The sequence below is a fragment of the Leuciscus leuciscus genome (assembly GCF_965113295.1).
Source record: "Leuciscus leuciscus genome assembly, chromosome: 23".
Taxonomy (NCBI): Eukaryota; Metazoa; Chordata; class Actinopteri; order Cypriniformes; family Leuciscidae; genus Leuciscus; species Leuciscus leuciscus.
Window position 1 is genome coordinate 5389017 of NC_138747.1, and position 16376 is coordinate 5405392.

The window sequence follows — 16376 nt, forward strand, 5'->3', positions numbered from 1 at the left end:
CGACCTCAGTGCTGCATTTGACACTGTCGATCATAACATACTTCTTGACAGGCTGGAAAACTGGGTGGGGCTTTCTGGGATAGTCCTAAAATGGTTCAGGTCATACTTAGATGGGAGAGGTTATTATGTTAGTATAGGAGACCATAAGTCTGAGTGGACATCCATGACATGCGGAGTCCCTCAAGGCTCAATTCTTGCGCCACTCCTGTTCAACCTGTATATGCTCCCAATGAGCCAAATAATGAGAAATAACCAAATTGCTTACCACAGCTATGCAGACGACACACAGCTGTACTTAGCCCTATCGCCTAATGATTACAGCCCCATTGACTCCTTATGCCGATGCATTGACGAAGTCAACAGTTGGATGTGTCAAAACTTTCTTCAATTAAACAAAGACAAAACTGAAGTTATTGCGTTTGGAAACAAAGATGAAGTTCTCAAAGTGAACGCATACCTTCACTCTAGGGGTCAAACAACTAAACATCAAGTCAGGAATCTTGGTGTGACATTAGAGTCAGACCTTAGTTTCAGTAGTCATGTCAAAGCAATAACTAAATCAGCATACTATCATCTGAAAAATATTGCAAGAATTAGATGCTTTGTTTCCAGACAAGACTTAGAGAAACTTGTGCATGCTTTCATCACCAGCAGGGTGGATTATTGTAATGGACTCCTCACTGGCCTTCCCAAAAAGACCATAAGACAGTTGCAGCTCATACAGAACGCTGCCGCCAGGATTCTGAGCAGAACCAGAAAATATGAACATATCACACCAGTCCTCAGGTCTTTACACTGGCTCCCAGTTAGATTTAGGATTGATTTTAAAGTATTATTACTGGTATATAAATCATTCAATGGCCTAGGACCTCAATACATTGCAGATATGCTCACTGAATATAAACCCAACAGATCACTCAGATCATTAGGATCATATCAGCTAAAAATACCAAGGGTTCACTCTAAACATGGTGAGTCTGCTTTTAGCTATTATGCAAGCCATAGCTGGAACCAGCTTCCAGAAGAGATCAGATGTGCTCCTACAGTGGTCACATTCAAATCCAGACTCAAAACACTTTTGTTTAGCTATGCATTTACTGAATGAGCACTGTGCCGCTGTTCGTCCGACTGTTTGTACTGTACTGTATTTTATTTTATTTTTCTAAACTGTTTTAATTATTCTTATTTCTTTTAATTATTTTAATAGAACAGTATTTAAATGACGATATTAAAGTTTTCGTCTGAGAAAGAATGTGAACGCAGTGCTAAAGAAAGTGAAAAGAACGTGTGAGTAAATGAGGGAGAAAAGAAAGTTAAAGGAAAGTTGATAGATGGAAGTCGTAAGAAGATTGAATGTTAAAAGAAGGTTGAAAGATTTAAGTCTTAAGGGAATCCTTTGAAGGAAAGATCTATAATAATATTCTTTTTTTTATTTTTTAAAAGTACTGTATTTTATTTTATTTTTCTAAACTGTTTTAATTATTCTTATTTCTTTTCATTATTTTAATTTCTTCTATGTAAAGCACTTTGAATTGCCATTGTGTATGAAATGTGCTATATAAATAAACTTGCCTTGCCTTGCCTATTATTTAAAGGTATAGCGGAGGATCTTTCCAAATTTTAGATAGGACCCGCCCTCTCCACTTTTTGAAAAGTTTGATTGATTCACCAGAATGATTGACAATTAGGAGGACCAATAGTATAGGTTACCCACCAGGAAGTAAAACATCCTCCGCTATACCTTTAAGGGAAATCCTGACTTTGACCGTTGGTCTTCTGTGCTCGACTGCGTGTTTGTGAGACCATATTAGCCCCGCAGTTCACTCCGACTCGCCCAGGAAAAATATACAAGTTGTGAGAAATCAATAAAAAATGCAACATGAAATATAATGCCAAAGGTATCCATGTACTTGACAGAGCTGACAGTTAACTGATGTGAACTTGATAACTTCTTGTTGTGACGAACAACAAATATATTTACCTCAAAGAAGAAGGTACATTAATTGTATTTCATGTTGCGTTTTTTATTCATCTAGATTTCTCACAACTTGGGTGTTTTTCTGGGCAAGTCGGTGTCAACTGGGGCGCTATAAAGTCTCACGAATGCGCAGTCAAGCACAGAAGTCCTGTAAGCAGGACTTTTTTTTAAATACTCCTTTTGTGGTCCATAAAAGAAAGAAGGGCATACAGCATTAGAACAACATTAGGGTGAGAAAATTATGACTTCATTTTTATTTTAGGATGAATTGCACCTAATGCCTTATTTTATTTATTTTAATTTCACTTTAATTGCACTTTTTATGTGGATTTTGCTTTTAATAAAGCAAATTTGCAGTAATTTTTTGTAAAAGCAAAAACAAAGTAACCAATGATAAACACATTCTCGAGAAAGTTTAAGTATAAAGTATAAGTCTTTGTCAACTTTTAGAAGAAAAAAGGCATACCATGAATCCCTGGATGAACAGGAGGTGGAGCAGGTATACTGAGCAGCATGGGCAGACCTTGCCGACCATGCTTACCGCGGCGACCATGACCGATCATAAGACGCTGACTGGGCGGACTGGGCAGACCAGGCTGACTGTGCAGACCAGGCTGACTGAGACTGAAATGGTGCTGACTATATCGTGGTACTGCGATATAAAACAAGTGGGTAAAATATCCATTAAAAGGCAGATGCAGTACATTGAATTTAGCAAAAAATGAAAATTCACTCTATCTCTTTTCTAAATGCATGTTATTTAACTTATTGTGAATGATCTTTTCATGTATACGTTTTTTTTATTTTTTTTTTTTACCTCATCGTTTTTAATCAAAAAATCATAACTGGATCTTCCTGTGATAGCTAGTACGGTGTCTGGAAGCCTGGATAGCACTTCCCAGCCCGTGTCGCTGGCTCATTGGTCTACTCTATGCGATTCAGTTCGCCAGGCGGACAGCAGCGTCTGGTTCACCTCAGTGGCGGACAAGGATGCTCATGTCCTGCATTTGGAGATTGCAGTCCTACTGGCGAAGGATCCGATAGAGCCGGTCCCTCCAGCCGATATGAAGACAATCTTGGACCTGCATGTCTTGAATCGGGCCCTTCACAAGCTCCCATTCAAGATGCGAACGCAGAGTTGCATCTCCGAATGCAGTCGTCCCCAAGATTGGTTTGCAGCGATCGACCTGAAGGACGTGTACTTTCATGTCTCGATTCTCCCACGACACAGACCGTTTCTACTCTTTGCGTTCAAGGGACAGGCATGTCAGTACAAAGTCCTCCCCTTTTGGCTGTCCCTGTTGCCTTGTGTCTTCACGAAAGTCACAGAAGCGGGCGGCCCTTGCTCCTCTGAGGGAGCATTTTGTTCTCATTCGCTCGAGTTGCTAACAGTGTGTCTTTTCATGCGCTGCATTGGATCGAGACTAGAGGGCAAGCATGTGCTGGTCCAGACGGACAACACTGTGGCCATGTTTACATCAACCATCAGGGTGGTCAAAGCTTCCGTCGCATATCGCAACTCGCCCGCCATCTCCTCCTCAGGAGTCAGAAGCATCTGAGGTCGCTTCAAGCCACACAGGTAGACCCTAGACTCTTTTGTTGAAGGTCAAATGTTTGCACACCTATATTTACAAGGTTTGTAAGATACTAAAACTTCTCAGTTCTCACCTGGAGGTCTGGGTTCCTCTCCTCCCTCTTTGGGTTTGTCGGCAACTTCTACTTCATCTTCCTGTGGCTTTGTGACGACCATAGAGGTGAGGGGGGTGACAAACTGGTATTTCAGGGACAGTTTGAGAGCTTCTTTCTTTTCATCCTCTTTCTCCTGTCCTTTAAGAAGCACTCTGAGACAGAAAGATGTCCTCAATGTCCAACAAAAAAAAACAGAATATCATATCACTCAATAAACTTACTGCCTTTCCAGAATTTGCTTCACTGTAAGGTAGGCCCACAGTCTCGGCATGAAATCCTCATCCTCAGGTGGGACATCAATGGGGTCTTTTGCCATTACAGTTTCATGATACGTCACATTACTGCCTTTCTGCTCAGAAATAAAAATACTAGTGAACATTTTCATCAGGAATGCAGTCATTACCACTTTCATCAATAACTTTCTCGGAAAACAAAGTGACCATTATTACAAACACTTAAACAATTGATCATCAATTATCCAAATATCCAGTATAATGATCTCGGTTGAGACTGTCGATAAAAAACAGCCCACTCATCCCTACCAATTTGATAAATTATAAAGCACCATGATGATCTTACTGATACTGCAATGACTTCAGTGGTGAAACTCTCCACACTGTTGTCTGTGATTTGTCCCGATACCACAATCTCAGAGCCGTTGAAGTACAGGCTAAAGCTGGTCTTGGTAAGGTTTGTCCCTCCTGTGTATGTAAGTTGAATATCAGTGAGGAGAGGGACGGCAACTTCGTCATAGAAGCCCTACAGTACAAACCGAAATAAAGGGTTTAAATGCATTGAAACACAGAACAGATAAGCACTGAGGATGAATTCACAGCTGATTCTCTGTCGTTCACCTGCAGCTGTAGATCAGCGTCCGAATCTTCATAAATCCTGCGAGCAACTCCACCATTTTCCAGTGACATCTTTGTCAGGAAGTCAAAGTTAACATCATATCCAAAACCAAGACAATAGAGGGGAAACTTTAGACCAATTGCCTCTTTCACATTGGCCATTATCCTCTCTATGTTAGTTTCACCTGTTAGAGAGAAAGAATAAGTCAGACTACCAACAATACATGCTTGAAAATCATGACATTCTTTGAGTGATCAAAAAGCAATGAATGTAATGGGCAATTTCATATTTCTTATTCTTTTCTCTTACTGAAAAAGACAAGAACTAAATTGGTCACTGGTCCTACATGTATTTTAATTAGATCCAAAGCCTTTTATTAACACGTCTTTAATTACACTGAGTGAACTAGTGTTAGGATAAAACACATTAGCTTGTGTTTGTCAGTGAATCTGTGCCTGAAGTGGGATCTCCATCAGTCAGCAGGATCAGGATGGAGGCGGTTCCTTCTCGTGGATGTCGATTGATCATGTCCACTCCTGCTAGAACTGCAGCGTTAATGTCTGTGGCTAAAGGAAGAACAAACATAGTTGTGTCACATTGAGGTACAACTTTCTAACTCCCCATTTAGAGTTAGGAACTCACCTCCTCTTTCACTGATCTCCTTCACAAAAGCTTTTGCAGTCTCCAGGTTTTCCTTGGTAGCTTTCAGGAGTTCATTCTTCCATGTTTTAATTTCACTGTCGAAAGTGATCAATCCAAAGTGGTCATCCTCATCAAGATCACTTAAAATCTTTAGCAGTGCCAAACGAGTCTAAAGAAAAACACTTGTGTCAGAACACCTGAAAGTTATTCTTTCTCCATTACGACTGCATTCTCATTTTGGGCATTTTTTAACATTTTGTTTTTTTTACTAATTTAAAGTAAGCAAATCCACAGTGATTTCAATGGATAAATCCCTGTTATTTTAACATATAAATGCACAATGCTGCAAGATCCTTCAAAAATGTCCTTCAAGGGTTTTGCCATAAAAATGCATTGCTAGTTATTTCCTTTTAATTGATTTGTCTGAACTTGACGTTGACATTTACCTGATGTATTTTTCTACCGCTCATAGAACCGCTCCGGTCAATGATAAAAACCACATTTTTGGGAATACGTGGAACATCAGAGGGTGCAAAGTAGTGGACAAAATAGCCATTTGATACCTGAGAGAAAACAAAAGTACATTCTGAATATGTAGTACATTCAAATTTATTTTACTGTCATAATGTACCATGACTTCTCCTTGATGATTTGGTCTCTCGACATCGTATGTTATAAGCAGGTCACCATTCAGTCCATTTTCTCCACAGCTTTTACACTTGGTCTGTTGATCTCGAGTGGGGTAGAAGGTCACCCATGCCTGAAACGATCAGTTTGGTCATCTGGTAACTTTGTTTGAAGTGTAGTATCATAATGAGAACATTTAAGCTGAGTATTTTACCCCTCATTTTAAGCTCTTACGTCTTTGTCTGCTCTGGTGGTTTTGATGGCATTGGCCAGATCATCGGAGCTCAAATCTCCTTTCACCTCCAAGAAGGAAATTCCTGGTTTCTCTTGTATGTGAACATCCACCTAAAGTGAGTAAAAGAAATATGATCTTTCTATCCAGCTTAATTGATTATCTATTTCCCTCTTTGTTTCTTCTCCTACCTTGAAGTCCGCCACCGGCTGCATTGGTTGGGCATTGATGAGTAGCTCATATTTGCCAAGGCGACGCTTTAGCAGTTCTTCGTAAGTCAACTCAAAAGTCACTTTACTGAGAGCAGCCACTGTCACTGAAGTTTTAAAGTCTTCTAAAGTCCTTCCAACAGATCTGAAATACAAATTAATTCCAGCATATTAGTAAACATGCTATAAAAACACATTTAATAACATTTAATCGATTTATTTTTAATGTCCAGTACTTGATCAGTCCAGCACTTTCTCCTCGAGATACTGCTCGACTGTACTGTTGCTGAGCTTCCTGCTTTTCCTTCACAACACCATCATATATCTTCCCCTCTATGGTCCTATGGAGAAAATGACAATGACATCCTCTTAATATGTGTATTTCAGACATGTTGTATAAAATTATTTATAAATCGTACTCGGTTACTAACGTAACCTCGGTTCTCTCTAGAAGAGGGAACGAGTACTGCGTAAGATATCTTACGCTAGGGGAATATCCTTTTTCCGCGAGATATTGAAGCCAAAAATTATCCTTAATTTTGTAATAATGCAAAACGCGTTGCAGCAGCATGCAGACATAGGCGAGGCAGCTCGCGCGCCTATTGGCTGTTCTGCGGCAACTGCAGCAGCCTATCAAGCAAGGCCTGGCATGACGCCAGACCCAATCAGGGTGCTTCGCGCCCGCTGCGTCACGTCCCGCCGAAACGGGCGTGGTCTAGGCCTATAAATACCGCTCGCAGGCAGCTATAATCTGGTTTTTCATCATCGAAGCAACCAGAGCGTGCGCATGCACGGCAAGATACGCAGTACTCGTTCCCTCTTCTAGAGAGAACCGAGGTTACGTTAGTAACCGAGTACGTTCTCTTACGAGAGGTCTCTCGTACTGCGTAAGATATCTTACGCTAGGGGACCCAATGCAAAACGCAGTGCATGCTGAGATCTGACACCAAAGACCCAAGGGCGAAAGCCCGGGGTTCATATAGTGCACAATCACCCAGGGAACTCACATGGAGTCCGGGAAGAGGGAGGGGCGAAGCCGCACTCTTCCACATATGGCAGCGTCGCTTCGACGCGGATTTCATCATACAGACAGGGCGGGGTACGGCCTGAACTGATGGGGAAATGTGGGTCTTACACAGTTTGCCCAGGCACATCTTTTGCTACTGTTTTTCACTGTCGAACATCTGTGCTCAGTAGACGCAGCATTCTGAGCTGATAGCATCAGGTCAGATAATACTGGTTAACTTAGACCGACAGCAGCCTGGCCTGCAGGGCGGGAACCTCTAGGTGGTAAAACCTTATAAATGTAGACGGGGAGGCCCAGCCTGCCGCCGTACAAATATCTTGCAAGGCAATCCCACTCGACCAGGCCCACGAAGAGGCCATGCCTCTCACTGCATGCCCTTGGAGGCGTATGCTAGCGCTATAGCATCAACTATCCATCTGGATAGGCTCTGTTTCGACGCGGCTAGTCCCTTAGAACGCCCGCTGAACGAAACAAAGAGTTGCTCTGTCTGTCTGAAAACAGACGAGCGAGACACATAAGCTCGTAATGCCCTGACTGGGCAAAGGAGGCCCGCGTCTCTTTCCTCATCAGGGACCGGTAGGGCTGACAGGGAGATGACCTGCACCCTAAACGGTGTGTTGAGGGATTTTGGAACATAACCGTGCTTAGGTTTGAGTATAAGTTTTGAGTCATTAGGCCCAAATTCCATGCACGTCACGCTCACAGAGAGCGCGTGTAAGTCCCCTATGCGCTTCACTGAAGCGAGAGCCAGCAAAAACACAGTCTTGAAAGACAGATGTTTCAGATCAACCGTCTGTAAAGGCTCGAATGGTCCACCTTTCATGGCTTCCAGTACCGTAGAAAGGTCCCATACGGGGACTGAGGGAGGTCTGGGAGGATTCAATCTCTTAGCCCCTCTACGAAGGGGATGACTAAATCGTTCCTTCCTATTGACTGACCAAGCGTTGTTCTTGAGAACGCTGCTATAGCCGCCACATAAACTTTGAGCGTGGAAGGGGTCCTGCCCTTATCCAACAGCTCTTGTAGGAAGGAAAGCACCTCCGTCACTCCACAGTCTGTGGGTGACACGCCACGGGCTGTGCACCAGCCCGAAAACACTGACCATTTCGAGGAGTAGAGCCGTCTCGTAGACGGAGTTCTAGCCTGCGTGATCGTGTTTAATACTCCCTTAGGGAGTTCAACATGTACCCGTTCATGGCCCAGACATGAAGGGACCACAATTCCGGGTGAGGTTGCCAGATCGAGCCGTGGGCCTGAGAGAGGAGGTCTCTCCTCACTGGCACTGGCCACGGGGCAGTGCTCACAAGCTGCATCACAACTTGGAACCAAGGTTGGTTTTCCCAGAGTGGTGCTACAAGCAGTACTGAGCATCCTTCTTCCCTGATCCGCTCTATCACCTGAGGCAGGAGAGAGACGGGGGGAAAAGCATAGAGCGGGCGGCGGGGCCATACATGAGCCAGCGCGTCCCTGCTCTTGGAGAAAAATTCCGCACAGTGAGCGTTTTCTTGAGACGCGAACAGGTCTACTTCCACTCTGCCGAATTTCTTCCACAGCAGTTGGACTGTCTGTGGGTGCAGAGACCATTCGCCTGCCGGAACATTGTTCCTGGACAGTCTGTCTGGTCCTATGTTTAGGAGCCCTGGCACGTGCGCTGCTCTCAGCGAGCGCAGGTTGCGCTGAGCCCATACCAGGAGGCGTTCTGCTAGCCTGTACAGGTTCCTGGACCTGAGGCCGCCCTGGCGATTTATGTAGGACACCACAGACATGTTGTCCGAGCGGACCAGGACGTGGCGTCCTTTTATTTGGGGACAAAAACGCGTCAGCGCGTTGTCTACTGCCAGCATTTCGAGGCAGTTTATGTGCAGGAGCTTCTCCCGTTCTGACCACTGGCCGAAGAACGGTCTGCCCTCGAGCAGCGCTCCCCATCCCGATGTGGATGCGTCCGTGGACACCACTCTCACCCTCGAGGAAGTCCCCAGGCTTACACCAGATTGGTACCAGTCGTCCGCTCTCCAAGGTTTCAGAGCTGTGATGCACTTCTGATTGACCTTGAGGCGAAGCAGACCGGATGCCCACGCCTGGCGTGGGACTCGCGCTTTCAGCCAAAACTGCAGCGGGCGCATGCGGAGCAGGCCCAGCTGGAGCACTGATGATGCTGAGGCCATGAGACCCAGCATCTTCTGAAATTTCTTGAGCGGGACAGATGCACCGCAGCGGAACGAGTTCGCTGTACGCTGAATGTCTACCGCGCGCTGTGGTGATAGTCGCGCTATCATGGACAGCGAGTCCAACTCTGTGCCCAGGAAAGATATCGTCTGACTGGGGGACAGAGAGCTCCTCGCCCAATTGACACCGAGACCCAAATTCTCGAGGTGATCGAGTAAAATGGTCGTGTGCTCTATGAGCACTGAGCGAGATTGCGCTAGAATCAGCCAATCGTCCAAATAGTTCAGTATTCGCACGGCCCTCATTCTGAGGGGTGCGAGCGCCGCATCCATGCACTTCGTAAATGTACGAGGTGCCAGGGATAAACCGAACGGCAGGACTGTGTACTGATATGCCTGGCCCTCGAAGGCGAATCTCAAATATCGCCTGTGACGTGACGCTATCTGTATTTGAAAATACGCGTCTTTCAGATCTATTGACACGAACCAATCTCCTTGGCGAATCTGCGCAAGGATTTTTCTGGTCGTGAGCATCCTGAACTGTCGCTTCACAAGCACTCTGTTCAGTTGCCTTAGATCTAGTATGGGTCTAATACCCCCGTCTTTTTTCGGTACCAGGAAGTATCTGCTGTATAGCCCTCCTTCGCTCTGAACTTGAGAGAGAGGCTCTATGGCCCCTTTGTTCAATAGTTTCGCCACTTCGGCTCGAAGTAAATGTGCTACTTCTGCTTTTACCGTGGTCTCGACGCGCGCCGTATAGCGACGAGGGCGTCGGCAAAACTGTAGCGTATACCTTTTTTTTATAATGTCCAGCACCCACTTCGTAACCCCGGGCAGCTTTGCCCATGCGTCTGCATGAATAGCTAGGGGTTGAATACGAAGCGCGCTCCGTTCGCTCAGCGATGGAGAGGCTTCGGTGTGCTGTAACACAAGCATCGCGCTCGTGACATTTGAGGCATGGGGCGCGCTGATAACAGCGGGCAGATTGCCCGCGCTCGACTCCTCTGCGGCGGTCAACCGCAAGGGGGAGGGCTGGGCGAGTCCCGTAGGAACTGTCATGTCTATGTGTGGATGTGGGCGCGGGACAGCGGGCACATTTATCACACCGAAAGCATTGTTCGCTTGAGTGAAGCGAATGCACCAAAGGCTGTGCTTGTGTGTAGAGATAGGCACTGGGCAGTGGGCATTCTTACTACACATGAGACACCATCGGCCGTGGCCGGGACACCAGAAAATACACTCTCTTGGGGATTTATCTGGGTAGCCGTGAAAACGGCATTTGTGTGCAGGCAAGCAGGCGACAGAACCGGCTTGTTGGCTGCAGAAAACACTGGAACAGTCACATTTGCTGGAACTGGACGAGCGAATAACTTTGGTGGGAGTCCGGCCGCAGCGGGACTCGACCACCGTCGTTTTCCTAGGCGTGCTAGGACGACTTCGGGGCCTCGGGCTTTACCACAATCCTAGGTTGCGGGCCACGCATGGCGGGGCGGCGGCTGGATGAGCGGGAGCGCGGTCTCGCGCTTCGGGCCTGCCGGCGCTGCGAAGTGGCGGCAGTAGATGGTGGCTGGGGCTGTGAGCTCTGTGCAGACGGTTTCGCACGGCCTGCTGCAGAGCTGGAGCGCTTCGGGAGGAAGAGCTTCATAGCCTGTGACGCTTTCTGTACCTCTGCGAATCTCTCCGCAAAATCCTTGACGGAGGATCCAAAGAGGCCAGCGGGAGAAAGCGGGGCGTCGAGGAACGCGGTGCGCTCGGACTCGGCCATTTCTGAGAGCGTCAGCCACAGGTGTCTCTCGGTCACAGTGAGAGAGGCCATACTCCGTCCAATGGCCTGTGCTGCGGACTTAGTGGCACGGAGAGCGAGGTCTGTGGCGCTTCTTAGGTCCGGCACGCAGATCGCGTCAGGTCCTTTCTCATCCAGCTTTCGGAGGAGATCGGCCTGGAAGATCTGCAACGTGGCCATGGTGTGCAGCGCTGACGCAGCTTGCCCGGCGGCGGAGAAAGCGCGGCGGAGCAGGCTTGACGTCGTGCGGCAAGCTTTAGAGGGTAGGGCCAGCTTAGCGCGCCGCCCAGCGGAGGGCGGACATAAGTGGGCCGCTATCGCCTCTTCGACCGGCGGCAGCGAAAGGTATCCCCTGTTCTTGGCATCGTCAACTGTAGAGAATGCCAAAGAAACAGCTGGACGCACTCTAGCTGAATAGGGGGCGTTCCAGGACTTAGCGACTTCTTCGTGTAGCTCAGGAAGAAAGGGCGCTGGTTTGGACGCAGGCGGAGCACGCTCCCCAGGCAGGAAAAAGCCATCCAGCCGGTTGTGAGCGGGCTGCTCGGGCGAAGACCACTCGAGATGAGCTCCGTCTCGATGGACGCTCTCTTGCCTGACGAAGTGCGGGCAGGGGGCGCGAGATCCTCAGAGCCCGCCCAATCCTCACTGCCTGACGCCAGGATAGAGCAGGAATCACCCTCTCCCAGCAGGGCTTCCTCGTCAGCGATGTCGACGGAAGCGGCGGCAGACAGCGGCCGCTGTCCGTCAGGAAGAGAAGCTGACGAAGCCGGTGAAGCAGGCGGGCGAACCGGCGAGCTTTGGTGGCTGGGGGAAGGTTCCGGGACCCACTGGGCACAGCGCTTTTTACGGCGCGACACCGCGGCGGGCGGGGGAGCAGTCTCGGTGAAGAAAGCCAGGCGAGTCCTCAGAGTCGCCATGGTCATCAGCTCGCAGTGAGGGCAGCCGCCGTCAGCGAGTGCGAGAACTGCATGTTCCTCACCCAGGCAGGAAACGCAGACAACATGGCGGTCCCCGTCACTGAGTGTGGCTCTGCACGAGCCGCAGGAAGGCATCTTGAAAAAGACGCTGCTCTTTTAGAATGCCGCGACACACACACACACACAGAGTACAGATAGAATAAAAGGATATAAGCGCCGGAAAGCGCAGCAGGAAGGCAAGGAAGGCGGCGCGGCCAGCGACTTCAGTGACTCGTCCCGCTGAAGGTGCTCTCTCTCAGACGGCGCGGCTTCTTCAGTTTCAGTTTCAGTTTGTTTATTTATAAAGCACATTTACACACGGCCACTGGCCGACCAAAGTGCTGTACATATAGTAAATAGCATTAATAAAAGTTGGTAACAAATAATACTACACAGTTTAGAATGGAGCAATCATTGTAAGCTAAAAGCAGCAGTAAATAAATACGTTTTGAGGCATGACTTGAACTCAGACAGAGAGGAAGTCGATCTAATATAGAGTGGGAGCTTGTTCCACATTGTGGGGCCAGACACTTCAAAAGCTCGGTCTCCCCTTGATTTTAGCCGGGTTTTAGGTATCTGAAGAAGAAGTTTCGCTTCGGATCTAAGACTTCTAGTTGGAGAGTAAAAGTGGAGTAGGTCAGATAGATAAGAAGGTGCTAAATCATTTAAAGATTTATACACCAGTATTAAAAATTTGTATTCAATTCTAAAACTTATCGGTAGCCAATGGAGGGATCTCAGAAGGGGGGTGGCATGGTCGAATTTCCTCTTTCCCTTCAGGAATTTCGCCGCAGCATTTTGAACAAACTGTAAACGGGCCGTTTGGGACTTTGATATACCAAAATAAAGCGGGTTGCAATAGTCCAGGCGCGAGGTAATAAGAGCATGGATACCACAAGAAGCCTCAACACAACTGACTGACGGGCTTGAGGCCATTCCTCTCAATCTGAAGGGAATCCGTGGTCTGGACGCTGCAACTACTGAACTACCAATATAGGATCGGTTTCATGCTGACTGGTTGGAGCCTGGAGCTTACTTATCTACTGGAGCTCGAGTGCAGATGTGTCGCTGAGTTTGATGGGCTTGTTCTCCCTATAATGAAGCATTACTTCCATCACAGTGCTAATATGGATACCTAGCTGGCTAGCTATGTGGTTCCACCTGGATCCACTCTGAAAAAAGCCACTCTGGAAAAAGCTCCTCTCACGGACTTTGTGACTTTCTGTTTTTGTGTTGAACCATGGATACACTCAAACTATTTTGCATTCCCTCAGTTCTTTTCTCATATTTCTCAGTGCCTCGCGTTACGTCATGTGTAGTCAAACAACATGTTCTAGCTCAGTTAGGTAGTAAAGCAGACCATGTATATTCACATGATAGAGACTCTGCCTCCTTAATGATTTTACGGACTTTTGGGCTAATGCCTGACAAATTCTCTGTTGCCCCGGCTCTACTGTCATGTTTTATGATGAGAATGCTTATTAGAATTATTGCTTTACCTAACAATCTGCACACAACTGTATTGTTAAAACACCATTACTATAGTGCCTCAGCTGTGCTTTGTCGGGCCTTGATTATATTACTGCTTATGATCTCTGGTAATGTTCATGTCCACCCTGGCCCGTCTTCTTCTTCTGATGTTCTTTCTGGTGTTGCTTCTTCTATGGGTCATGTGGCCTTAAATAACCTATGTTTTGAAGACTTTTGTAAGCGCAAAAATCTTGGCTTCCTGCATGTAAACACAAGAAGCATATTACCTAAACTGGACCAGCTTAAAGTATGGGTTGAGAGTTCTAGACCTGATGTCTTAGTGATCACCGAAACATGGTTGCGCAACTCTATTCCCTACCCTGACCTGTATTTAACTGGTTACAACCTGTTTCGGCAGGATAGGTCATCTAAGGGTGGGGGGGTGGCAATTTTCACCAAAGAATATCTTCAATGTAGTATAGCCCTGGCAAAGTCTATACCCAAACAGTATGATCTTCTTGTCCTTAACATTAAATTATCAAACAGCTTTTCTTTATCTGTGGCTGGCTGCTATCGCCCTCCATCTGCACCAGCATGTACTCTAGAGGCCTTAGGCAATGCTCTTGCACCTTTCACCAGGTCTGAGCTGATCCTACTGGGCGATCTAAACTGGGACATGCTTAAGCCCCCTGAGAAAGTTGTACAACAGTTTGACTGTCTAAACCTTCACCAAATCATAAACCTGCCTACTAGATACAACACAAAAAATTGTGATAAGGCCACATTGATAGATGTTGTGCTCACTAACGCCCCACTCTTGTACCAATCGGGTGTCTTTTGCAATGATCTCAGCGACCACTGTTTCATTGCTTGTGTTAGAAAACAACTTTTTGTCAAACAGCCTGTCATAATCACTACTAAGCGTATCCTAAAACATTTTGACGCTCAAGCTTTCTTGTGTGATTTGGCTTATGTGAGTTGGTATAGAGTCAGCCTGATTCCCACTGTGAGTGACGCATGGTTGTTGTTTAAAGATCTTCTTACTGCAGTGATCAACAAACATGCGCCATACAAAAAGATACGCATAAAAAACCGCAACAGCCCATGGGTTAACCGTGACCTAGCTGTTCTGCTTCAACAAAAAAATTCAGCCTGGCGCAAAGCCCGCAAGACACAATCTGCTGAAGACACCCTTTTATTTAGACAAATCAGGAACAAGGCCACACAAGCGGTGAGGGAGGCTAAAACTAGCTTCTTTAAAGAACAGTTCACACTTTGTGGAGCAAATCCAAAAGCATTTTGGAAAACGGTGAAAAAACTTGAAAACAAACCCCGGACCATTCCTTTGTCACTAAAAGTGGATGATATAGTTGTCACTAATAAAAACACCATGGCTAACGCATTCAATCACCACTTCATAAATTCAGGCTTTGTTCCCAAAGCTCCCATCTCTACTGCTATAGCTCCTGTAGCCTCTAATCCCTGCAGCCTTTCTGCACCTCCACACAGTTTTTCCATCCGCCCTGTTTTAATGGAGGAAGTCCTGAAAGAATTGACCGCTCTGGACCCCAATAAAGCAGTTGGGTCAGATGATCTTGCCGCCTTTTTTATTAAAATTGCTGCCCCTGTCATTGCGGCTCCATTAACAGCACTCATTAATCTCTCCATCCATACATCCGAGATTCCACCGGCTTGGAAAGAAGCGGTGGTGCTTCCACTATATAAGGGCGGTAATCAGGCTGATCTAAATAATTACAGGCCAATTTCAATCCTGCCTTGTGTGTCTAAAATTGTGGAGAAACTTGTCAACAAACAACTTATCAATTATCTGAATGCTTACGATATCATATCCGGGGCACAGTCTGGCTTCCGATCAGGGTATGGTTGTGTCACAGCTACCACTAAAGTACTCAATGATATTACATCTGCGTTAGATACCAAACAACACTGCGCTGCTATATTCATTGACCTTGCAAAAGCTTTTGACTCTGTGGTCCACAACATACTCATTGACAGACTCAGCAGCATTGGTGTCACTGATCACTCACTGGTTTGGTTCACAAATTTTCTCTCACACCGGGTTCAAAGTGTAAGATTAGAAAACCTTGTATCCCACTCTCTCCCGATCATCAGGGGTGTGCCCCAAGGTTCTATCCTTGCTCCAACTCTTTTTTTAATTTATATTAATACCATTCCATCGGCAGCTGGCAATTCTTTCATTCACTTATACGCTGATGATACAGTTCTTTATGCCACAGGTCCCTCCCCTGATGCTGTTCAAGCTACCCTGCAAGAAAGCTTTTACCAACTTCAACAATCCTTTACACAACTCAACCTCAGTCTCAATACCTCCAAAACAAAAATCATGTGGTTTCACCGAAAGGGTACTACGCCTCCACCTGCACTTAACATCACCACCTGTAATGGGGCTATTTTAGAACAAGTCACTACATATAAATACTTGGGCATCTGGTTGGACACATCTCTTACTTATTCTACCCACATATCTAAGCTGCAATCTAAGGTTAAAGCCAAGCTTGGTTTTCTTTACAGAAACCGCTCTTCATTCACCACTTCTGCCAAACTTACTCTTATTCAAATGACCATCCTACCCATTTTAGACTACGGAGACACCATTTACAGGGTTGCTTGCAAATCCACCTTGTCTAAACTTGACACTCTTTATCATTCCGCTATCAGGTTTGCCACAAACGCTCCTTCCAACACACACCACTGCGCTCTTTAC

The 16376-nt window shown here is 46.3% G+C and overlaps 1 protein-coding gene across 1 annotated transcript in view; it reads right to left on the reverse strand.

The window, feature by feature from the left end:
* LOC309487602 (uncharacterized protein) overlaps positions 1-16376 on the reverse strand; it is a 37152-nt gene that overhangs the window by 5888 nt on the left and 14888 nt on the right. Inside the window, exons 24-35 of the mRNA XM_082155325.1 lie at positions 6466-6570; positions 6212-6374; positions 6023-6133; positions 5793-5921; positions 5608-5724; positions 5162-5330; positions 4975-5085; positions 4522-4703; positions 4247-4426; positions 3889-4016; positions 3647-3819; positions 2445-2630 (exon numbers count right to left, since the gene is read on the reverse strand). Of these exons, the coding sequence (XP_082011451.1) occupies positions 2445-2630; positions 3647-3819; positions 3889-4016; positions 4247-4426; positions 4522-4703; positions 4975-5085; positions 5162-5330; positions 5608-5724; positions 5793-5921; positions 6023-6133; positions 6212-6374; positions 6466-6570 (1754 nt within the window). The remainder of the gene's footprint in view (positions 1-2444; positions 2631-3646; positions 3820-3888; positions 4017-4246; positions 4427-4521; positions 4704-4974; positions 5086-5161; positions 5331-5607; positions 5725-5792; positions 5922-6022; positions 6134-6211; positions 6375-6465; positions 6571-16376) is intronic.